The 26,298-nt window shown below is 38.8% G+C and overlaps 1 protein-coding gene across 2 annotated transcripts in view; it reads right to left on the bottom strand.

Annotated features, from left to right (window-relative positions):
* Positions 1–5,550: 5,550 nt before the first annotated feature.
* The window catches only part of LOC127580329 (voltage-dependent calcium channel subunit alpha-2/delta-1), a 532,630-nt gene continuing 511,882 nt past the window's right edge, over positions 5,551–26,298 (bottom strand). For both annotated transcript variants that reach the window (XM_052033643.1, XM_052033642.1), the window contains 4 exons: positions 25,900–26,029; positions 23,369–23,481; positions 18,631–18,713; positions 5,551–14,932 (listed from right to left, as the gene is read on the bottom strand). In XM_052033643.1, the coding sequence (XP_051889603.1) occupies positions 14,816–14,932; positions 18,631–18,713; positions 23,369–23,481; positions 25,900–26,029 (443 nt within the window). In that variant the 3' untranslated portion in view covers positions 5,551–14,815. The remainder of the gene's footprint in view (positions 14,933–18,630; positions 18,714–23,368; positions 23,482–25,899; positions 26,030–26,298) is intronic.

Genomic DNA, 26,298 nt, shown 5'->3' on the forward strand with positions numbered 1-26,298 from the left:
TTAACCAGGTAGATGCTGAGATGTATCCCCCATTGAAGTGGTACATTTTAGGAAGTTAAACCAGGGCAGGATTACACAGTGAATGGCAGGGCCCTGGGGAGTGTTGTTGAACAGAGAGACCAGGAGGTAGAAGTACATAGTTCCTTTACTCCACCAGCCTTTTATCCCCCCTTTATCTGTTTCCACCCGCCAGCCTCCGTGGCTAAACTCTTCCCTCCCCCACCTGGCTCCTTCTGCCCATCATCACCCACTTCAACTGGTTCCACCTATCACCTACCAGCCTCTGTCTCACTCCTCTTTCTAGCCTCTTTATATTAGCTATCTGCCCTCTACACTATCAGTCCTGATGCAGGGTCTCAACCCAAAATGCCAACCATCCCTTTGCCTCCACAGATGCTCGACCCACTGAGTTCCCCCAGCAGTTAGTTTGTTTCCAGCCTACTCCTGTTGGAGAACTGATGCAAAGTGTAATTGCTTCTTCATTTCGGTATTTTTTCTATGCAGTGACTGATTAAGAATGATTGAAAACAAAGTGTACTTGATATCATAAGGGTATTGAAAATCCATCCTCTCGTTCTTCTTCATGCAGATCGAGTTGAGTGCTCTTTGTCTAAATATTGAGGGTTAATACTAAGCACATTGAAGGAAGGTTCACAGTCTTGACGGGAAAATAAAAGAGAAGACAGTGGACAGATGACAATGTCGCCTTTGTGTGAAGGACTCCAGAGCCAATTGTCTTTTCAGAATTTTGTACTTAATAAATTCTCAGACTGTTACACAAACTACTAGTTACTGCTCACTTTGTTTCCTCTAGGAACTATCCCAGCCTCACAGACACACTGTGTTCTTAAGTAGAAAATGTATCATGATAACATAATAACAGCTCCTCAGGTGCTATAGATACCCAAGGAAAATAAAAATGAAGGCAAAGTCTAATATCAGCTTTGGGCAGTTGACTTGACACCCTGTCCAATTGTTCAGTGATCTGGGGAGGAGTGGGGCGTGTTGGGTGGTGGTAGCTGTTTGGGTTGGCTGGGGAAAGAGGGGTGAGCCATTTGAGGCCCTGCTCGATTTAAATACATCTTGCTACATTCAGGCAGCTCTGAGGATGCTGAACTGGCATTAAAAATGCTAACACTGGGGAGGGAAAGGCCAGGGTAGCAAGGCCTAGATTATTCAATGCAGCGTAGGGGAGGCACGGTAGTGTAGCAGTTGGCGTAACAGTTTACAGCGCCAGCGACCCGGGTTCAATTCTGGCCACTGTCTGTAAGGAGTTTTATATGTTGTCCCCGTGTCTGTGTGGGTTTCCTCCGGGTGCTCTGGTTTCCTCCCACATTCCAAAGACATAAGGGTTAGGAAGTTGGGGGCATGCTATGTTGGCGTTGGAAGCGTAGTGACACTTGCGGGCTGCCCCCAGAACACTCTATGCAAAAGATGTATTTCACTGTGTGTTTCAATGTACATGTGACTAATAAAGATCTTACCTTATCTGCCTTCACAAGTATACTTTCAAATGTACCTACACCGGGCCTCATCAGTTTCATTACCAATGTCATAGCCCCAGGGTTTGAGGAAACCTTTGATCTTTTGATAGCTGTCCTTAGGAGTTGTGAAGGGCAGGTGAATGGAGTGTTAACAGTGCATGACGCGGGAAAATAAGATACATCAGGCATTAAAAAAAAACAAAAAAGTGTACTGTACAAAATAATGTTTTTGGTATAATGCGGTGGTTATTTGATATATAGATCATTATCCTATCATAGGGTCCATTGGGGAATGAATGAGTTATGCAGCATGAAAAGGTGTGGGCAGCAATGAGAATATATTGGTATTGGTTTATTATTGTCACTTGTACCGAGGTACAGTGAAAAACTTGTCTTGCATACCGATCGTACAGGTCAAATCATTACACAGTGCAGTTACATTGAGTTAGCACAGAGTGCATTGATGTAGTACAGGTAAAAACAATAACAGTACAGAGTAAAGTGTCAAAAATGCATCTTTTGCGTAAGAGTGAGGGATGGTGGGAAAGGGAAGTAGTGGTGATAATAAGCAGGAAGCATGACAGAGAGAGAGGAGGCAAGCTATACTCCAGAGGGTTATGGCCTGACAATAGGTTGTGCACAAGCATCGGAATCAGTCCTTGAGCTGTCAATCTGTGTGGAAGTCAGACTGTCACTCCCTGCAGCCATTAGCAACTTTAAATAACTCGAAACAACTAAACATTTATACAACTTATGCGAAGGTTAATTGAAATCAATTGACGAAGCAATTGTGAATTTATGATGAATTTAAATAGCCTTCAGCTGTGTGGCTTAAGAGAGGGAATGGCGAGAGTCGTGAGCTGCAGAACTGAAGAGCATTGCTGGAGGTTCCAGTGAACCCTGATGGTGTGCTGGATGGATGAGGTGTCAGTGACCTCTTTGCCTCCTATTATAAGCTTCAGTTAAGCTCAAGATCTTCTGCACAACTGATCAAATGTTGCATCTTTTACCATTAATATTGTCTCACCCCGTATCATATTCACAAGTCAGGACAGGCTGGTTGCCATACACCCAATTGGGTCTGTGGTGTACGTCCAGGGATGGGGTTGGGCATTAGTGCCCAACACTGACAGATGGGCTGGTGGGGGAAGAAAATAAAGAAACCATAGGTTGAACGGTTGTGTAGTTGATTCAATTTGGGGCCTTGTGCTCAGGGATCATGGTGTGGCAGATTAGTTTGGGAGGGGTGACGGGGCTGGACCAGTGCAGCACCAGGTGGTGGGACAGAAGAAAGGATGAAGGTAACTTATTGCCTTACAGTCTGGCACTGCACTGGGAAGGCTGGGCTGTCCCAACTGGCAGGAATTCACAGGACGATGTAGTTCAAGTTCCACCGCGTATTCCACAAAAGGAATTTTTGCATGTAAAGTAACGCAAGCCTGTGCCCCCTGACAGAGAAATTACTTTGGAGGTGTCGGGCGATTCCAGCATCTGCAGAATTTGTGCCTCAGGGTGATTCATGTCTGGAAGTACCCAATCCAATTTCCAGAGTGACACGAAAGACCTGGAAATGGTCATGATCATGTTTCACTCTGGGAGAGACAGATTTTCCAAATGTACAGTGCTGAAGAATGGAATATTATGTAATTCTGTAATTATGCAACTGAAATTCTTGGCAATGGTGCCAAATCAATTTTGCGCACTGATCCTTCATGTGGCCCTTATTCACACAGCTCATCCACCACTATTTGAGAAGCAATTCTGCACCCATGATGCTTAACAAGTAACACAGGTTCCAGCCTTAATCCCTTAAACAGATGCCACAATAAACAAGGTACACTGAAATAAACTAAAGACCTTTCAGTAAGGACACAAACAAGTTTCCAGTGTCATTCCTCTCCCCTATGTGGAGTTCAAGTCTTTCTTCTTCTTATGGGGAACTGAAAAATATTACAAGAAAGCCCGAATAGAAAACAACAAATTGCCCCTTTGCATATTCCTGAAACTTAATAATAAAAGAAAGCAGCCTTGGTTGTTTTGTTTTTAAGTGATAGGTCTATTTAAACCCCAGGGATTTAAATTGGAACAATATTCAAATTTTCTGAATAATAATCCTCAGCCCCAGAGGAGAGTCTGAGAGATTTGGAGCCAGCTGCAATATTCCACTGACTTCACAACAACATCTGGGCTGTTTCAGAACAAATGTAGTTCCCGACACTGAGCACCTCATTTTACAGAGCTGAGCAGAAGAGACTAGACAATTGAAACAACTTCTCTAAATCCTTGAGAACATGTAGCATTTCTTTGTGGTGCTTAAAACAATATCCTTCTCTGGGATGCATCTCTCCTTTCTGCTGTGAATAACCTTTTACTAAAAATCTCAGTCCTAAGTTGTTAGTCTAGATCAATAACCTCTTCCCCCTCCTGCCAATCTCAACCAGAAATAATCAATGGTATATTAGCATCAACCTAACCAAGATACTCATTCATATTTAGCATCCACAGTGGAACTTTGACTTAATCTCATCTAAATATCTGGAGAGGAGGAGGAGGAACACTGGTTCTTCACTAAATCTCTTTTATGTCAACAGCATAGTATTAATGTTGAAATTACATGGTAGTCCTTACCAAACATTATTTGAACAGTTATACAGCCTAGAAACAGCCCCTTCAGCCCATCCAGGTCCATGCTGACCATAGGTACCTGCTTATACTCACCCACCTTGCCAGCACCTGGTCTGTAGCCTACTATATGCCTTGGCAATTCAATTGCTCCTCCAGATCTCCTGGATCTTTCTTCTCTCTAACATCATACAATGGATTTAAAGGGAATTTGAGGGGAAAGATTTTCACCCACAGGATGTTGAGTATGTGGAATGAGCTTCAGGGAGAAGTGGTTGAGACAGGTACAATTACTATGTTTAAAAGCCATTTGGACAGTACATGGATAGGAAAGGTTTAGAAGCATGTGAGCCAAATGCAGGCAAATGGGATTAGCTTAGATAGGCATCTTGGTCAGCAGGGATGATTTGGGCCAAAGGGCCTGTCTTTGAGCTTTTTAACTATGAATCTATAACGAAAAGTGATTTGTTGATCAGTTATCATAAATGCTTCTTATGGGATTTTTGTGCCTGCAAAGGGCTGAACTGAAAATAACAGCAGCAACTGTGATTCAGAATGATTCATTGTGTGCACAGCGTATTGGTTGTTCCTGACAAATGGCAGATTTTGAAGCCAGTGGTGAGTGCAGGTGGCTCAGTGAGTATTTTGATATAAAAAATATGAACTTGAATGAGACAGTACTCCAGAGGGAAATTTCAGTGCAAAGCTGCTCAGATTCTTTGCATGCTGTGAAGATACAAAGGAGTGAAAGAAACCAGCACACCTGAACCAGCTTCTCCCCACAATAGAAGGAAAATCTGACGGTCAGCTAAATCTCAACCCCAGACATAACTGGGACAGCACAGGACTGATGTAATGTAGTTCAAAAGAAGAAAGTTTTAACACTTTAAAAGCAAAATAGACAAACATGAATGCTAAAACAATCACACTTGAACACAATCACTTTACTCAAAAACTTTAAAATGTTTAAAAAAGATCTAAATGAACAAAAACTTACCTCTGTGTCTTGTGAAAGTTCAGTTCTATTGATATCAATGGAGAGCCCCACTTAGAACAGGATCCTCATTTGGGAGGTTATGGCAAGTGTTCAGTCCCTCACTGTACTCTGGCATTATTGGGCAGTCTGCTGCTCAGCAGCAAGTCACTGACAGTAACTTTTGTATGTGTGTGATGTGTTTATTTACATGTCCTCACATGGAAATCCAAAGTGGCTGTGAGGTTGGGCTGGAGACTGGTATTAATAATGGAAAATTTTGCTATCATTATCAAGGTCTTTATGCACTGAGTAAATGCAAAATCTTTTTCTTTTAGTTTATGCTGAAGATCTAATACATCATTACTTTGAGACCTTATATCTTCAAGCAAACCTACAATGCCTTCACTTGTCATACAGTCCATTCTTAAAGTAAAAAAAATCACGAATTCAGCATGTCGAAGCATTTTAATGATTTAACTGATAAATCTTTTATTCTGAATATATTTGCACAAGAATAAAGTAACACAACATTTCTAAGATTATAAACTTTTTTTTAAACAGTATTGTACAAATTTATACAAAATTTTTCTTTCAGGCTTGTCAGGTTCCACAAAACGTTCAGAAAGCACAAGAAGACCATAAATAAAACAATCCATTAAAGCAGGATCTGGACACTCTGCACTATGGTCAACAACAGCACAATTCCCTTCATTCACATTGTAAGATAGCTTTGCAACTTGCAACCCAGTAAGGCTACAGGGCTAGATGATTTTGAAAAAAAAAGCTATTTAAACCTCATATAAACACACACAAATGGCAGCATTGCTCTTCACCAATTCATCTAACAGCATAAGCTTTAAAGAAAAATCAACATCAAATTGTACATGTAAAAGGGTCTTCAAAATTTCATAGTTCAAGCATAACTAAAGCTGTTTCATTGAAAATGTGTTCAAAACCAAACCACCCACGAACTGGCAATGTTGAGGATGCAACAATTCTGTTTAATTTCACTCAATTAACTTGAATTCATGATTTTTAAATCAACAATTAGAATGAGCACCATCTATTTTCCTATTCACAGTTCTGGCTATATAATCCCAAACATGTGAATTAATACTAAAAATGCCTTATGCTTCTTTCTTTGTTTACTATCTGATGTGGAGGAGTAATGGGAAATTAAAACAAAAAAGATATCGAATGCCACTGCCAAAATTAGTTAATGTGTGGTCAGTGTCCTGTTTAGCCATCAATTTAAGAATACAGTGCAGTTCTCATTTTTATTTTACAGCCAGTCTTTTGTGCTAATACAAACTTTGCCAACCAGGCCAAGGCCCATTTTGATTGGGATGAACTAAGCAAAATAACTAAGAATTTTCAGCTCAAAATAAAAATATCATAGAGGAAACCCTTCTTGTATTTTAAGCAATGCTTATCAGAAGAGTGCACAAATCTTAACACTGTCTAAATATGCCCTTTGCTGAATATTTGGATTGTTTCAACAGAATAGAGAGAAGGCTCAAAACTTACAAATATTTAAGAAGAAGTGATCACATCTGGGAAACTATAGGCCCATTACCATGATAAGTTATGGTCAAATTGTAGCATCATAAATGCTCTGTACAATGATATGCTCACTAAAGAGGTTGGAAACACAAGAGAGAGGGCAGATCTGGAATCTGGAGCAAAAAAGAAATTGCTGGAGGAACTCAACAGGTCAGGCAGTACCTGTGCAGGCAAAGGGATGGTTGATGTTTTGGGTTGTGACCCTGCAGTTTGTTTTTTGCTTACTAAAGAGGTTGTAGATATTCTCAATATGGCTTTTGGAAAAGGGAATCATGATTCATTAATCCTGCCAAATCTGTTGCACAAAATACTGAATGAAGACAGCTCTGTCAACATTGTTATAAGCTTACCGAAAACCATGTATACAAAGTACCACTCGCTAGTCTACAAGATAAACATTGGTAGATTTGGAGAACAATTTCTGGAACCATTCACGAGTTTATGGATGGGCAAAACTTTAGGCAAATGCTGGAGCCTTGAATAAAAACAGTACTTCTACAATTAGATTTAACTATGGTAGAAAGATGACCGTGGTGACAATGAATTACTCGGACCAATACTAAACATGTGAATACCATACAGGGCCCTGAACTGCTCAATGATGTTACAGTACATGTTAGTAATAAATTCTTGACTGGTACTGTGGGCCAATAACGGAAACAAAAAAGAAAACAGAAACACAGTTTTTCATCTTAAATAATCCAATACGAAACATCTTTTTGACAAAATGTAAGTGAACTGTCAAAACGTCTCTATTATTGCACTTTATAAAAAGGGGCTCAATTAATTGTTTAATCCCGAAAACTCTGAAAGAAAGCTAAATTGGTATATTTCCAAAAAAAATGCCATGTACTTTGACTCATGTAGAGAGAGTGTAAACGGGCAAACAAGAATGTTGCTCTGAAACTGGTAGCAGGAAAAACAAGAAAATGGGAACCATCTAAAGAATCTTGCTCGTCTTAGAGAAAGCCATCACAATTCAAACCCTTGTTACTACCAGTGATATCCATGTAATGAAATTGGATCTGTGTGTGGAAAACTTCTCATTCTAAACAGAGAATGTCAAAGCTAACTGAACTCTCTTAAAACAAAAGAAGATTCAAATAAAAAAAAGTTATAAAGAATGAATTTGCATTCTAGCATTGTGAAATAAATTCTTATCATTGGCAATGGGGAAGGAGCAAAATCTGATTTCACCCTCTAAAGAAAACCACCAACCAATTTGTACTCTCAGGTTAGGGAAATCAGACTCAAACTTTGAAATTCTTAAGCTACAAACAAACAAGAAAATAAAATGTTGTCTTCAGAATTACATAAGTGCTTCATTTTCACTTAATGGGAGGAAGCTTGGATGAAATAAACATTTCGAGAAACAACGCCTAGTTCAAATTCATATTTGGGATCCATTAATCTGACAATGATATGGGGCCTGATCTATGAATTCTGAATGTCACTATTAACTTGTTTCTTTGTTCAAGAAAAGCATCTGCTTTTAATTGGAAGAAATGGTCACCTTCTGCAAAGCTGAATTGTCAGGAAATTAAAGACAGAAAAGGAACATCAGAAGCAAACAGTTACTACAGAAGTTTGCCAATGCCATACTGAGGGCTGTGTGTAGCACAAGAATAAAACAAGAACTTTGCCAAAATCGTTAAATCAGCAACTCATGCAAACCCTGCTTATCTGAATAGATCAATAAGATAAAGAGCAACCATGGACATGGAATACTCAAAGTAAACAACACCCATGATTACGGAGTTAAAACCAAATAGAAGAATTTGAACTTGGTGATTAAAAAACTGCTTAAAGTTGCAAGATCTTAAGGAGAGCCATTTTTGGTAAGATTAACTTGCATGGAGTATCTTGTCTTGCTAACACAGTCAAACTAAGCATATTAGCATATACAAACCCAGCTAATGTCTATATTTGATTTTCAAATCAATGGTAATCACATTGATATTGCTCACGCTTTTATGTTGAGGCTTTTCTTTTATTGGCTGAAACTAGATTTAAATAGGCTTAACAATATGCTATTCATAACACCACTATGAATTAAAATGCATGAAGCTTTTCACCTCACGGTCTACCAGAGAAAGTGATTTGAAATGAAGACCAAAGAATTTGTGAAGTGCATTTGAAGATTGCACAACTCATCTTTATCATCTTATGACGCTATCTGAGGTACTTTCATTACCTATTAATTTTTCTTTGCATGTTCTGCCCTGAGTCTTGTTAGAACCAGCTATTTGGGAAACCTAAAATTTTGAGGGCAATCCAAATAATCCTCAATTTAATATGAGAATAACAAAATCAACAGGAATGATTTACTGGCACTGTGCCAAATCCTGCCAAGCACTTAGATACATGTGCACTTTCTTTCAGAAATACTTCTTCCATAAGTTGACTGAGACCTGTATTTCTATTCTTTTGTATTAATTGGTGCAAACTAATTGCTTGTTCCAATGGAGAATTATTTCAGTTTGTCTTTCAAAAAAAAGTTCACTGAAATCACCACAGTGGAAACAAATATATAAACACAATGGAAACAAGTTATATTGTATTATTAAAATCAAAATGTTTTTCATTTTGAACTCACGCACGCAGACACTTTCATCATTGTGAATGGCCATTCTTTAATGAAAGGAAATGGGGAATGTTCTGTGGACAGACTGCATGGTGTGACCATTTGTGACAGAGTAGTTATAATTCTAGAAAGTGATACACAGAAGCAGGTTGCAACAAAAAATGTTCACTTCCTTATAGATACTTTTTTGGCATTTTATCAATGATGTGAAGACTGTTTTAGCATTTTTCCCAATAGCTAAAAATGGATATGAAAGAACACGGCAGGTGCAGTATTTCTGAATAAGGTTGCAGTTGGTTAATGAGCTAACACTACAACTTCAAAGACAACTAATGGTTTCCTTGGGTATCCTGACTTACTATTCAAATTATAATGGTACCTGCTAATAAATCCAACCCAAAGTTCAGAGTCCAGTGGAAAGAACCATGCAGATAGATTTGATGAGACAATGTAAAAGCACAAATTAACCTGGTCTGTTCTGGATTGGGCTAAAGCTGGAAACCAATCTAGCTTGGCTCAAGATTCTCTGGAACTGCGTTACTATGCATCAGCTTTCTACAGCTATCCATTGCATTGATTTGGAGGGAAACAGGAAACAGAATGGTATTGCAGGGGGTTATCTTTCCCTGAAGCAAATGGTCAACAGCTGAAGCAGTGATGGATCAGGGTCAAGATATTTGCCATCGAATGCGAGATAACAATCTTGTATGACTTTGGGTCTTTTCCAGGTTGACAAGGTATGCATGAATGGTATGCCACAGGGATCAATTTTTGGGCCTCAACCTTTTAAAAGTCTTAGAGGACAGCATCAAAAGGTTGCTAAATTTGTTGATGACACAAAGAAAGGTCTAAAAGTAAGTAACAAAGAAAACATAAGGAGGCTATGAATGGGATATAGGTGAGTGAAGTGAGCTGGCAAAATTTGCAAATGGAGTAAAATGTGTGAAAATGTAAAATTGTCCATTTTAGCAAGTTTTTTTTTAAGAAAAGCATATTATCTAAATGGTAAGAGAACAGAGCTCTGAGATGCAGGGGAATCTGTGAGACCATGAGCATGATTCACAAAAGGCTAGTATGGCAGTACAGCAAATAATTAAGAAAACACCTGAATGTTATTGTTTATTGCAAGAGCAAATGGACACAAAAATAAGTAGGTTTTCTTTCAGTTATACGGGGCATTGATGAGACAACATCTGGTGTATCGTGTATAGTGTTGATCTCCCTACTTAGAGGACAATGGAACAGTTCAGAGAAGGTTTACTACACCAATACCTGGAATGGGCAAGCTGTCATATAAGGAAAGGTTGGACAGGGTAGGTAACTTGATTGAAACATAGATGCTGAGCATTGTTGAATGTGTGGATGTGAGAGCATGATTCATCTGGTGGGAGAATCTAAAACAGTTCAAAAATATGTTGAAAGGAGGAACATATTCGAGAGGTTGAGTGGTCAGCTCCTGCATCTAATTGTTTCATCAGTTGCATCAGCAGCTATCATTGATCAAAGGCTTGATCTTCCAAGGTTCAAAGGACAGGAGCTAATATTATTAAATGTTATTGGCACTCTGAGGTGGAAAACTAAAGTACCGTACAGTGTTTAATTAGCTAAGTTTTGTTCTTCTTAATTAGAATGTGGTAGTTAAAGGTTGTAACAACCTAAAAACAGACCCTGTCACTGCACTAAAATATTACAAGTGTCAATGCAATTCCTCCAATATGACGCCAGAATAAAAAGTTCGAAAGATTTCCAAAAATGATGGCTAAGAGGATAAAACCACACAATATGAAAAATATATATTTGAAGTATACATATTCTGTGAATAGGAAAACAATTATTTTACCAAATTTGAATCATTAACAACCAATCAGGATCATTGCATACAACTCACTTAAGTGTCTCACATCAGTACTGGCTCACCCTTTTGTCTTCACAGTTTAACTATACAATATCTGAAATGAACAGAGGATTATAAGAATCAAAAAAGCCTTTGCAATTGCTCTGAGGCAACATCTTGGGGCAAATATTGATTCAGATCCTTAGAGTCAGACTCTTCATTGAATTCAATTAACTTGCAGGATTGCAGCTATCATAAAAAAAAAGTCTTGAAAAAACACTTACATATCAATCCAGCACTTCAAGCAAGTAAATAAGAACAAAAGCAATAATCAAACCATTCTTTGTGATTAACTGCAGATGCATCTAATCTAATTTTTCTTGCAATAAATCATTAGGCTAACCTCAGCCAACAAGCTGTAGAATTCAATCCAACTGACTAATTGAGTGTGCCACAGGGCTAGAAGCATCCTTGTTTTATAATTCCACTCCTTTTTGAAACTTAAGCATCTAAAGGAGTTGAATAAAATCTAAAATAGGTCATTTTCTTTGTTAAATCCAGATACCTTCAGGTTGGCAAAGAACAGCATTAATGGTTTTCCCCTATCTCTTGTAAATTACCTTTTGGCAATGGATGTGTGAATTTGGGAGCTGAGGATGTCGGTCCTAAATGATGGCAAAATACTTTCTTTGCAGTTCAGCTCTTGGCTAATATACATTTCTCTGAATCTTAAGAGTGAATTTGGCTCGGTGCTCAGGACATAATTTACAGTATAACTGATTTACAATAATTCCATGTGAGCTAATGAGTAGCCAAAGCATAAATATTTGATGTTTCATCCACGAGTTTAAAATTTTGGGTGAAGATTCCTAAAGACAATCTCAACTTTAAATAATGTTTCAGAATAATAAGAAATAACATTATTTCTCAATTTTTAAAACATCAATGACATTATCATTGAAATATGACACCAAGATTAATGAACCAGCCAGAATCTCTTTGATGTACAAAATTATCTATGCAGTGGCAAAATTTCATGGCTGCTTATAGTTATGTGTTTTGAACTAATTGCCACCAGTTTTCTTCCAACTTGTAAACCTTATCAGCAGTGTTGGCCAGATGGCATAAATAATTAATCCTGTTGTAACAGCACTTAAATCAGAATATGCTAACATATGATCTAATATTAGTACCAATCAATTCAGCAGTGGACACTTGCATTAATCTCAGAGGAAGCCTCAAGTGTAGGCAAGACACAGCCTCACTGGGTCAGAAAATAAATGTCAGGGTGAATTATCTGAAGTTGTTCATGTGTGCCTGTTAACAGTGCTTACAGAGGGAGGAGGCCAGTTACTCAATTAAAAGTGGGATATGCTTCAAAAAGAGAGAAATATTACTATGTCAAGTTATTTTGTTTTACTTGCTGCTAGTGTTATACTAATGGCTCACTGGTGAATTAGGCATCAAACCGTAAGTAAAGCCACTAATTGAACATGTGGACAGAGGATAATACTGCCTGGACAGAGGTGAAAAATAAGTAGAAGTCACAATTGGTCTATCTTTCAGGATGTCTAGGTCTGCTTACAGTTAATATAGTATCTGTAGTTTACTAGTTAACCTGTTACCCCGATTGTGAGGTAATGCACTGGTCACATGCCGCAGTGACCAAATCAGGCACAGAATTTTGCATGGCCTACCATCAGATATGGGTGCTGCATACTCAAAAATGCAATGGAAAATATTCTGGGTCATTTAAAAGAAAAACAGTAAAAGTGGAGTCAGTGAAGTCCTCTGCTAATTTGATGCTACAGCAAAGATAGCCAACAACTTAAAGCCTGCAGGCAAAAGGGTCATTGAAAATCCACTCAAAAGCTGCTGCCTCTGGCAAAATCTCATCCAAAGCTTCGAACTACAGTGATTTTAACCAGCTGCATAGTAAAACTATCCTCCTCTTACCCAAAATATATGAAATACTGTTTCCGTACACATTAACATTTGATTACTTACATACCATGAAATACTGAATTGCTCTTGCAAATTATTTTACAGTGTACCTCTGTGTCTGAATGAAAATAGATGGCCCAAACAACCAAAAAGTTGCAATGATTTGCTGCCATCTTAGTTTTTCTACTGATGCAGTTTAAATTCCTTTGTCATTTTAATTACTTATTTTTGGAAAATTCTCCCTCTCCATATCCCTGGAGAGTTGATGTTGACAGAGCAATCATTCCATTTTAGTACAAATACATTGGTGTTATGATCAAAATGAGAAGATTTTACATAAACATAAAGAACTTGTCTACTCTCAATAAATGCTCTGCACCAGCTGAAGCATGAATTGAAGATCTTTAATATTACCCCAAAGGTCTGTTCAACTTGAAGGCACACCTTTTTGGGTTTTGTTGTCGTTATAATGTCTCCAGTTGTTTAACTGCACCATAATTGGTTAGTAAATAAAATGACTACCTGACTCTGTTATGAAATCCCAAATTACACATGCTTAATCAATTGTCATGTCTCCTATGACTTAATTTCCTTGTAGAATTAAACATCTGCTAGATATCAGCTTTACCTGATTTTCAATAAATTCAAATTTCATTTGCTGCATTCCAAATAATTTGGGAATTTTCCTGTAATTCAATTAAATGACACATATAACTCTTATTTCTCATATGTTATAGGCATTGCTCAGAAGTAGATTGTAATAATCTAGCCCTCAGTTTAATACTAGCCATTCAAAAATATATAATCTAAATTTTGAAATGGCATTTGAGTATGATTCCCAGTCTTTCAGCCTGTTCACTGCACTTTGAGAGAGGTATGTTTGACAATGTTCAGTTGTTTTAAGTGAAACGGTTATATTACATCATATTATCTAAATTCCACATCAACAACATTTCACTCACTCAATTGCCCTTGCACATTAACTATACTCCAATATTAAAACCAAAAAGAGAAAATAGTAGCAGCATCTCATGCAAAAAAAGCATCAGTGTCCAAACTCAATTGCCACAATGACAGCTTTTTCATTCACAAGCCTTAGCGCTATTTCTTGTGTGGGGTACAACAATCATACGCATTTGCTTCAGCAAACATGAAGGGCATCAGGCATAGAATTATGGCTTAATGAGAGGGAAAAGGAAGGTAACAGGCATCCTTTGGTAACAGAATAGCAAATGATAACATAATAGCATAAACCACGGAATAATCAGTGGACTTTGGTGTTTCAAATGGTTGCAATTACTGCTTAGTATCCAACATGGCAATGTTTAAGCTTTCTGATGTCTTTTACCATTAGGACAGTTGGTCATGCGTACATGTTACCAGCCCATTTAAATGATGTTAAAATTAGTTACAGGCAACCAATGTAAGCCATGAACTAAGAATACCCTTCATCCTAAATTCAAGTAAGCTAAACAAAATATGAACCTGATGATAAGTAAATCTAGATTTTTTTTAATTATTTCTTTGTATAAATGCATTAACGTTCCCATAGGTTGCCTGGCAGGTTTCAATACTGACAATCCAATTTGCTGCCATTGTATGACTGTTACATTTCTTTTAAACTCATCAATGGAGCACCTTAACCATTCTTCATATGGAGAGTCAACAATGAATCTTTCACACAGTGATACACCAGGATATGGACATGGTCAGTCTTCTACTGCCTGGGGACAAAGGTTTCCCTGGTTTAATCCAAGGCTACAGAGTGGTGGGTATAGAAAGCGGAGATGGGCGTTCATTCTCTGCGGTCATGATGGATAAGACCTGACACTACTTAGCAGCCAGAGCAGAACAAGCTGAATGCCTAACATTGACCATAAGGATGGGCTCAGACTAGAGCTCCCGCCACACTCAGAGTCATCCTCCTGTTGCCAAGGGGGGGAGAAATAAAATTAGTCACCACATTACAGTCTGTACCAGCAGTTCAATTGATCTCTTAAGCTAAGGCAGCATTTAAACACATTTAATTTTGCAGTCTTAATACCATATACGTTTCTTCAATTATGGAGCATTTTTAAAACATTTGTGAGTACTACTCTGACATTCAGCATTGTAGGAATTATGAAGTGCATAATGCTTCTTTAATTCAAAAGGAATACAACTCAAGCTCAGGAAGGCAGTATCAGGCTTTGGCCACCAGCACTGAACAATTGTGAAATCATTATGACCAACAGCTAGAACGTTTAGTACTAGCAACTAAAGATGATTTTTCCCATTAATCTACAACATTAAACTATTTGAAACATATAATGAATACACTGAAAATGCTCACTCTTTGCCCTTCAACCACAAACCAAGTAACAATATTCTTTTCATTCCACCTGACCACCACAAGGCAAGAGCTTTATCATTGCACACTTGTGGAGATACGAGACCTAAAACTTCCTATTCTTGTGACATGGGGCTAACTTGTTGAAACATACACACCAAAGACCAGCTGTCACAGGGTCTTCATATCACCAGTGTTCAATATCAAGACAGCCCTTGCAGGTAACAGTTCCATCTCATCTCTGCAGTGGCAAAAGTTCATACACTGCTTGAGAAATTGAAGTATTTTGTCCTGCCAGCTGACCATATCTTGGACATGGTTTCCAACTCTGTTTTGGCAAGGAGCAAAGGGGATGTTCAACTAAAGGTAAATTTAGAAATGGTGTCAGACAGTTCTTCACTCCAAGAATGATCAACAGTTGTAGACAGAGTAATAAAGACTGCAATTATGCAGGATGGATAAATTAATACAAGCTAAATAACCTTGCTCATTTGTAAGATTGAAACTATTTTGAACCCTTAACAATGTTCAAAGGAACATATTTATATTTAAATAAAATGTGATAAAGTGCTGCCTAACCTTAAAAGGAAATCATTCATTCCATTTGCTTTGAGCAGCATCTAGCAGTTTAAAGCATCAGATATCATAAAGTGATTGTTATAATAAAACTCAAACAATTTTAAAGGAAAAATATAATTCTAGAAAGTCAAATCAATACTACTGTTTTATTGTCACTTAATCATTTGGATCTTTAATTAAATTGTGACTTCTTTGTTCTAAGCTTTGTGACACAGGACCGCGGATTCCAATTCATGGACTCCTTTGATGCCTGCCCAAAGCACACGGCACAGAATTGTCCGAGTTTCCAATCAGGATATGCATCAGAATTCCAATCCTCAATGTGACTTTTCAGTGTAGATGAACGCAGAGTGGACTGGACAATCTATATTTCCAGAAATCAACAACTGTATTATGGAAATATAAATTCCAGAATGGTTAAAATAACTATTCTAACACTGTCACTTCTGCTGTAAGGCAGCCATCTGTGATATTGGCTCAGGTTTTCTCTCTCCATTAGTACAGCCTGACCTGCTGGGCATGTCCCAAAGCCCTCCTATTTGTAAAACATTTAGGCTTCTGTTTGCAATAATCAGCCCTCTGACTGCTTCCATGAATACCACAGCAACCCTGGCCTCACCCTATCACAGGCATTCTCGTTGTCCTATCCATAATTGTTCCGCTTTTTCCCCACTCTCACCCGAAAATGGGGAACAAGAAGAGCTTTAGAAGGGAAGGGTATAATTTATAAGGTGATTTATGGAGATTAATGGCTACATTATATCAAACCCAAAACTAAAAAATAAACAGTTACCTATTCTTTTGAAAATCTCATGCTGACCATAAACTAAGTTCCATCAAAAATTTGCATCATCTATTGTAGGGTTGAAAACTTATTTTTTGTCAATTTTTTGTGATTTATTTCTACTCAAATGTGGTTAATATTTGCTATAATAAACATTTATCTATGAGGATAACAAATTATGAAGCACAATTTTTTTGCCTATGAAAATAAATTCAAATATATTAATAAAGAATACAGAAACAATGTACAATCTGTTACTTGTTCTGGGAAGAACTCAAATTTATAGTCTGAAGAAAAATTACTCTAGTTCAGAAAGGAAACTTAATTGTAAAAAAAAACTTGCTTTGCAAATATCAAACGACAATAAGTTCGCTCTGGACCACAATTATTTGTAGGATGTTAGTTTCATGTTAATATCACACCTAAGAAGGAAACTAAAGAACAAAATCCAGTGAAAGTAACTGACCCTCCGCACCACATCAAAACTTGCAGTAAAATGAAGAGAGGAGCTGACGCCACGGCAGGGGCACGACTCGTTGTGCATATAGGCTCATCCTATTAACAACGGGCAAAGTAGCAAGAAGGAAAAAAAGGGAACACAAAAAAAAAGACATAACAAGATGAGTTCATGCATTTTTGCTGGCTGCTGGCAGAGTTAATGTGGGCATCCACCTAGAGCAGAAAGTCACAGTGTAAATCACAAAACAGAAAATACCCCACTATTAACAAATTAAAAACACACACAATCACGTCATCAGCAAAGACACCAAGCTTGTGAGCAACAGTGTTACTGTACTTTCACGCATTGGATTTATGGGGAGCACACATGCTATTTTTGGCATCATGAGGGGTGAGAAATATTCGGACCTTCAGCTAATTGAAGCACATAAGTGCATGATGTGGATTATTTTTTTGGTGACTAGATCCCCAAACACTTGTGATGAAAGGTAACTCTGCAGCACTTTGTTTGGGTTAGTGAACTTTATCCTCAGTTAAGTGTATGCCATTTAATAACTATAACAATGAAACTTTCACTTAGCATATATAGTTTCTACTTTCAACTCAAACAAAGAATTCCTAAATTGTATGAGTGAAAGCCACTACAGAGGTATTGTAAACAGAAATCATTTCAAAACATGGGAGCAGGCAGGTCCTCATTTTTGACAGCACACCATTGCCTCAGGAATGCAATAAAACGTCAGCCTAGATTTTTCTGTTCGCAGGTTAAGAGGGGATTGGAAGCTAGGGCATCCTGAGGATGCTGTTAGCTAAGGCACGGCTGACACAATGAAGTGCTCTGAGTTACAATAATCACAAATGGAACTAAAAGGAAAGTTAGAAAAAGGATCCTTCATACTGAGGATAGTTTGAATATAGAACTCTCTATGCATTGCCCTGAATATTTTTGGACTTGTAATCAATATTTTTTTTTCTAAAGGACAGATTTCCTTTGCCTAAAATATTCTGCTATGTGAGATGTTGCTGGTACCCACAGAGCCTTCAGCTTACAAATTTACTGACTTTCCTAAATTGAATTCAGTGCAGAGATAGAACTATTTGTCATTTGATTGGCATTCTTTTGTTGGAGAGTTTTATGATACTCCAGGATCAATCTGTACAGGAGAAATTAAACTCCAAGCACTAGGGACAAAGTCCAGTCACAATTAACCAGATTTTTTTTTGCCTGAAAGTAGAGTATTCGAAGAAAGGATATCGAAAGCTGCAGTTAATTTTATGTTAACATTCCAAAAGAGTTATGATATGTTATCAAAATAAAGAAACTATGGTCCAGAGCAATGTCACATTTGTGCAAGGCTGCTATCTGGACACATCCTTGCCAGATGCTACTTTTAAAAGTAGCCAATAGCAATACTCCCTGATATTCATTCATTGCCCTCTTTTGTCTTTGAATCCAAACCTTGCATACTTACACGCTCATCAGAATCAAAGCATACATCGGGACCTTTCCTATGTCTGGGATTCTGAGCTAAAAGACAAGGATCTGGTCCATCAGCTGCAAAGTGCAATTAAGGAAGAAACACTGTACAAAAGAACCAAAATACATTTCATCGTTGCTTATTTTAATTTTCGAGGTTAAAATCATTTTGTCAGCTGTGAATTAACGGTATAGATATTTTTGTGTGGTTTAGTGAGGGACTGTATGCTCAAAAGTTAAAGGGAAACTGGTCAAGCGGGCAGGATTGCCTGTATTCTCACAAAGTTTCAGAACTTTTCAATATAAACGTTTTCAGAAATGAGCAAATTCAATACTTTACTGGATTCATAGTTTGGAACTTCTCCCAGTCTTGGGTTATAATGTGAGTCATCAACTGGGTGCACCAATTTGTAGCAAAAGTTCAAGAACTTGGGAGTAAAATAAGAGCTACAGGATGCATGAAGAAGAAAGAGAAGGTCCAGCAAATCAAATTAAAGAATTTAAAACAAATAAATCAAACTAAGTGCAAAACAGGATTTCCAGAAGTCTTAGGATCCAGAAACAGCAACAGGGTAGTTAAGGATCTCACATGGAGGTGAACAGTAGAACAAACATTCAACTAAACTTGGGAGGATTTAGTTTCAGCAGGGTAGGTACTTATTCTGTCCAAATGAAGCATATCTTATATGTTACCCAGAACTTCACTCAAGTTCCTTAAACAGCCCTGAGGGAGAACTTTCAACAGAAGGACTGCAGTGGTTCACCACCATCTTCTCAAAGGCAATGAGACATGGCCAATAAATGCTGTCCTTGGCAATAACTCTATAAATAAAAAGAAATTCCACATAAAATTAAAATTATAAGCCAATTGGGCCATAAACAAGATTACTGAAGCACTGTCTGGTATTTTGTGGGAATCAGTAAATACCAGGAATATTCTAGCAAACTGGAAAAGAAATGGCATTCCCAAGACAGCGAGGCAACCACAAAGCCCTACTGAAGACTGAATAGTGATCTGTGGTTGCTGAACAATCAGAAAATAAAACCAATTATCATATTTTAAAAATCTGTATGAAAATAACCTTCTAAATGTGAGCTTATATGGTATTAAATAAATACTTGGAATTCAGATTTCTGAGGAAATGATATTGACAACTTGATAGGGAAACCATGTGATAACAACCTCCAGAAGATCTTTCGAGATGCTGTATTGAAGCATCCTCGATAATACAAAATCAGCAGGCACCGAGGGAAAGGCATGGAGGCAGATTGAAGCCATGACATAAATTACAATGCTGGGGTGAGGGAGAGGGGGTGATGTAGGGGTATTAAATTTTCCTTCTAAGGGATCCAACAATATGGTCTTTGTGTTCCCAGTCTACATTGCTGCTCTGTAATTGAAGTCTTAATGATGATAGCCACTGAAAAACCACAACAAGCTGTGGTAACAGGCAGCAAGTGAGCACTGCTGCCTCACAGCTCCAGTGACCTGGGTTTGATCCTGACCTTCAATGCTGTCCGGATATGTCGTGGTGGTCCGTTTTGCCATCTGGCAATGAGGGAGGTCTCTTTATGTGGGAGTCCTCCCCCTTTAGATTGGGGACCTTGGCTGGAAAGTGTTGCATAAAGTAGTACCATGCAACAGATTCTTAAGTCGGTTTACAGACTCCCCAGCCGCCTGTCATTCCTGCGGCCAGGAGCCGTCAGTGTATAATGTACAGCTTCTATTGGGATATCTGAAGGGGCTACTCCTCAAGTTTTGGCTGCACTTCAGCCCCACACTCCTGATCTTCGGACACCCGGTGCAGAGGGGAATGGGTTGGTCGGGGGAATCTCCTGGTGGGTTTGCTCCTGAGCCTGGCCAAGGTGGCCATTCACGGGTCCAGGTGGCGGGCAGTCAAGTGTTCTGCCCAAGCTGATTGTCTGCCCTTCTTCCAGGGTTACGTCCATGCCCGTGTGTCCCTGGAGAAGGAGCACCTGGTATCCACGGGTACAATGGGGGATCTCTGGGACTGGTGAGCGCCACAGGGGCTCGAATACATTCTGGATAGAGGTGACCATGATATAATTTGAAACTGTAAATAGTGTGGATCATAGAGCACTGTAATATTGTAATAATATGATGCTGTAATCACTGAATTAACCTCCTTTGGAAAAGGAAAAAGCTACTGTCTCTGTGGAGTTTGCACATTCTCACAGTGACCACATGGGTTCCTGAACCTCTGGATTTCCCCCACATCCCAATGGTGATCAGGTAAGTGGCTACTGTAAATTAGCCTGCAATGTCAGTAAATGGCAAAAGAATATAAAGGGGAGTTGATGAAGCATGAGAGAGAGAATAAGCTGCAGGAATACAGGAAAGTAGGTGTGGAGGGGAGGGTGGGGCTGATGTGATTACTCTGGTATGGACACAATGGGCCGAATGGTCTCCTGCTGATGTTATGATAACTTAGTGAGTAAGTGGCTGTGCGCTCAGATGAGGTAGGCTGGACCACCAAATGGCAAATATAATTCAACAGGATAAACATATGGGTATTGCATAGTGGAGGTATCTGGACGTTATAGTACTTGAAGCTGAAATACATGAAAGGGTTGTAGATATAGTAACCCGTAAAATGTTCAAAGGATATTTTCAAGACCCAGAGATGAACAATCCAAAATATATTTAAAAAGATGAGTTAGCCTGAAAATTAACTACAGAAAATGAAGTTCAGCTGTTGAACTGAGTGCAAGGGTAAGTCTATTATCTGACACAAGTTCTCAACAAGTATAAGCCATAGCAAAAAAAAAATGCTAATTATAATCTCTGAAGTTTCCACAAAGAACTGTGGTTACACCACAGATATTTGTTACTTGTTGGAGCAACACTAAAATCTACTCAACTAGTGTAGTAATATAGCAGTCTCTCTTCTTCATCTGTGAGTGGAACCTGCCTCACCCCCACCCAACACCTCAGAGAAATGCAGGGAAAAGGCTGTGAAGTTGCAGACATTATGTCTGTCATATTGGTGTAAAACTATGTCACTGCCTGTCAAATGATGCCACAACAATCATTCTCAATTTCCAAAAGGGGATCACACTCCAGCACAATTTCAGACTAGACCCTAAAATAAGCTCCACTTGTACTTTTTGTGAGTAATTGTACATTTCAACCAACCTTATGCCAAATTCCTCAGAGGATCAGAGATGGTGCTGATCATCTCCTGTTGATGGGAGACTCCATTCCATCTTACACCACTGGCACTGAAACTCCCAAAGGGACCAAAAGTGCTCCCGTGCCAGTCTGGAAAGTAGCTTATTCAAATCCTGGTTTCAGCGGTGCCTCAGCAAAGTTATCGTGGGAGTGTGGGATGGGCTGCAGAATCTTGGTTTCTATCTTCTTGACTGCAATTAACATTCATAATCCCCAAAGTAAATTGTCCAACTGACTTGCTTCTTTCACAAGGTACAGCAATTAAAGGACAAATTTGAGCCCGCACCCCATGGGATTGGCAGCAAAGTCAAACTTGCGCTTCCTGGGAAGACAAAATTCAGACAGAACTCTGCCCAGCTCTGCAATCTCCAGTTTGCTGGAGGAGTTTGCTGATCACTGCAACCCAATGGCAGATCATTATCTGTTTCATTACTGTGCAATATAGGCCACATTGTTCTTGGCTGATTCTGCATAAGTGAGCAGTGCATTCGCTTTGGTGTTCCATTTGTAACTACCATTCCTAATCACCCATTAAACTATTCTGTTTAGAGGTGGAAATTAGTCCAAGTAAAACAAGCCAAAAAAAAACAATTTAATGATATTTCAAAAAAGAAGCAAGCCTAAATCCACAGCTTTTTTTAAAAAAAATCAGTGGAGAGGGTCACTGCTCCCTAATCTGCCAACAACATCTGACTGGGAATACGTCCTTCATGGACATCTCAAGCCGAACCCACATGCAAATGATCATCCTTGTTACAAGAGGTCCAAATACCTGGAGATTATAAATTGCTAAATATCACTGGCTAGTAGGCCTGGTTAAGACAGCTGGGTTTGAAATCTGACTTTGAGCACCTGTTATGCATCTTTTTCTATTTCTCTTTCCATTGAAGTTGATGAAGGGAAGGCATCCAGGCTGTATTATGGACATCTGATCTGCCACTCCCCATTTTGTCCCTCTGTCCAAAATGTACTTTACTTCTAAAACATCTTTCGTCAAATAAGAAATTACGGTACAGTAGGGCATTCAGCCCATAATTGCCCAGGTAACAAAAGGCAGCTACTTGTGCAGTTTCCCATCTTCTAGCTTGGTTTGTGGCCTTATGAATTAGGGCCCCAAGTGGTGGGCAGTGCCATCCCGCCACTCTTTGGGTGAAAAAAATGTTTCCTTGTTAATTATCTTAAATCTGTGACCCCTAATTATTGGTTTCTCTTCCTTTTCACCCAACATATTTTCTTAACCATCTGCCTTTTGGCGTTTATTGAGATGTAGTCCTGGACCCTCTATCCCTCTGCACTGTTGAGAATTTTATAATCAGTGTATTCCATTGCCATTTTTGCCCTCACCAAACATGTAACCTTGCACTTCTCTGGATTGAACCCCATTTGTCACTTTTTTTTGTGTACCTGACCAATTCACTGATGTCTTCCTGCAGTCTCAGCAATTTTTCCTCAGTTAATGAGATTGCTGATTTTGGTATCATCTGCAAACATAAGTTATGGCTCCTACATTTACATCCAGATCATTTTGAATGGAGGATACATTTTTGCTCTGCTTGCATGAGAGGCTTTGAATCACATGACTGACATGTATGCTTGCTCTCCACCAGTATAAACACAAGGTTTGTATTGGAGAGCTTCTCTGCATGGTAAAGCCTAGAAGATAAACAGAGAAATCAATTTATTTTCAGTAGAAACAAGAACTTGAATTATTCTGAATAAAAATACTTTCGTAATGAATAATGATTGAGGGGGAAAGATGCGTATCATTTCTAGGTAATTTCTGATCAAAGGATAATCTATTACCATGGCCTTTTTAATCTCACTTGGATCAGATTTTCATCAGATTTATGGGGTTGAAATTGATCTCTACTGGTTGGACGAAATGGATTCTAAGCAAGTCAGTGATATGTTTCACTCCACACCAAACTGTACTTGGTCTTGCTTTTAAGTCACAATGTAAAGTGGGATATTAATTCACTCTGATCTCACTTCATGCTACAATTGTTACAGAAAAACCCAAACATTTTACCCAACCTTACTTCTTCACTAGGTAACCTGCAGTCAATTAAAATCCCTAACAGCGGACAATGATGTTGTGACATTGGTACCAAGGCATCATCTTTATTAATGAGAAGCATCTCATGATTCTTTCATATAATTGCAGAAAATATTGACAGTATCAATTCCTGGTTGGTTGTCTCTCTGTAATTATGTCACTGGGGTAAAAATGATATTGCAGGTCTCCCTCAATCAGCTACTGTTCCATTTGGCAGGCATGGGAGCAGCTTTATCAAGAATAGTATGGAGATGTTATGATGGTGCCAGGTGATGTATAGACACCAATGTCACAACTAAGAGCCTGAAATTGAAGATTTTTAAAAAAATCAGACACTCAGGGAGAACATCTGCTTTTATACTTCGTCCCTCCGATTACTCTCCAGTTTGTCATCGAGACTGCAGTCATGAATTGTCAGCCACCTTCAGAAACTTCCTCAGCTTCCTGACTTTCAGCATACATCAGTCACCTCACCTCTTTCCTTCCAGCATCAGTTATGCTATGAAAGCACCCCAGTATTTCGTATCACCTACCCACTGTGTCACACCTTTTGTGCATGGAACACATCAGCACTTGCATCCAGTTCTGTGGAAGGGTCTTGGACCTGAAATATTAACTTTGTTTGCCTTTCCACAGATGCTGCCTGACCAGCTTAGTATTTCCAGCATATTCTATTTTTCCACCCCACCTCCCCCCCCGCCACCCTTCAGATTTCCAGTATCTGCATTTTTTTTATTTTCATTCAGTACTTTTATCTAGCCTGGTTAAAAATTTGTAGGACTATTCATACTTTCTAACTGCAACATCTTTATATTAAAACCAAATATGTAGCAAACTCCCTTAAAGTGGAGGAGCATTCAGCCAAATACAAGCACTAAAATGAAATGGGAAAATCAACAAGATGAAATTCGTTTCTAACCTTCATGCATTATTTGTACGATTAACTATTCTGAATGCTGCCCCTCCACTTTGAGCAGATATGGGCTAGATATTCCCGGGAATCATCAGGGATGTTGTATTTCTTCAAGAAAGCTTTGAGCACATCCTTGAATCTTTTCCTCTATCTCCCTGCTTGGCACAGCAGGTGGTGGCCTGGGTTTGATCCTGATCTCAGGTGCCAGCCTGTGTGGAGTTTGCACTGTCTTCCATTGACCATGTGCGTTTCCTCCCATATCAAGGACACACTGATTGGTAGGTTAACTGCTACTGTAAATTACCCCTACTACAGGTGGCTGGTGGGTGAATTTGGGTGGGTGAGGGGGGGTGGAGTTACTGGAAAAAGACAGGATAAGAGCTTACAGGGGAATATATGAGAAAATGGGATTCTTGTGAATATTCTCTTATTGACTTGTTTTGCTGAATGGCCTCTTTCTACCTTGTAAGGAAATATGGTACTCTCCTCCCATCACATAGCTTGGAATAGAATATCTATTTCTGGCGTTTGGTGTCAGGCAAACAACATGGGCTGCCCAACAGAGCTGATTGAGGGTAACTAGGGCCTCATAATTGCAGATGTTGACCTGGGAGAGGATACTGATATTGGTTCACTTATCCTTCCAGTGGATTGGAGGGATTTTGCAGAGAAAGCATTGGTGGTTTTTCCAGTGCCTAGAGATGCCTGCTTTAGGTGGTTACACCCACCTCTCCATCGGTCACCTCCTGCCTTCCCTGTGGAAGAGTCTCCAGTTCCACATTGGCAACCTGAGGACTCTCAAAACCAGAGGGGAAGTAAGTAATTCTTGACTGGGAGGGTCTGCTTCAGAAGAAAAGGACGATTACACTTCAACTGTAGTTAATTGGCGAAAAAGTCCTTTAGCATATCCTGAAATAGGAAAAGGGGCTGTCAGACTTCATTTTCATTCCCTGATGGGAATTTTCTTTTGGGTATATTTCTTCTAATGGCACCCAGTTGGCATCTTTGTAAATGTTTCGGTATTATGAAATATTGGGTCAACTAAAAATCACTGATCTTAAGCCACAGAGTCCGTCAGTGCCACCACTTGCTGTAGTCTTACCTTGAGCAATTGCCACAGTCCACAAGCCCACTGAAGGAGGATTCATTGTCATAAAAGTAATACTGAGTCTGTTCAGTGATACAGCTTGACTTTGATAAAGGTTCGGAGAAATCTTCAATGTCTGCATCAACTGCAAGCCAACATTAAAAGGTGAGCAAATGTCAAAATATTTTTTATCCCAACAGATTGCAGTTAGTATAATACAGATGTGTAAAGTAAAATAAATCCCCATAATAAATGCTCCAAGTAGCATATTCAAAATGCAGCATCAGAACCTTGAAGATATAGGCAGGGGTTAGTACCTTAAATGAGAAGACAAAGTGCCCTCAAATAAGGCTCAATGGAGTCTTTCTAGACAGCTACTTAGTTTAAGGACCTGTGGCTACCAGAGAGACAGCA

Source organism: Pristis pectinata, chromosome 19, assembly GCF_009764475.1.
Source record: "Pristis pectinata isolate sPriPec2 chromosome 19, sPriPec2.1.pri, whole genome shotgun sequence".
Lineage (NCBI taxonomy): Eukaryota > Metazoa > Chordata > Chondrichthyes > Rhinopristiformes > Pristidae > Pristis > Pristis pectinata.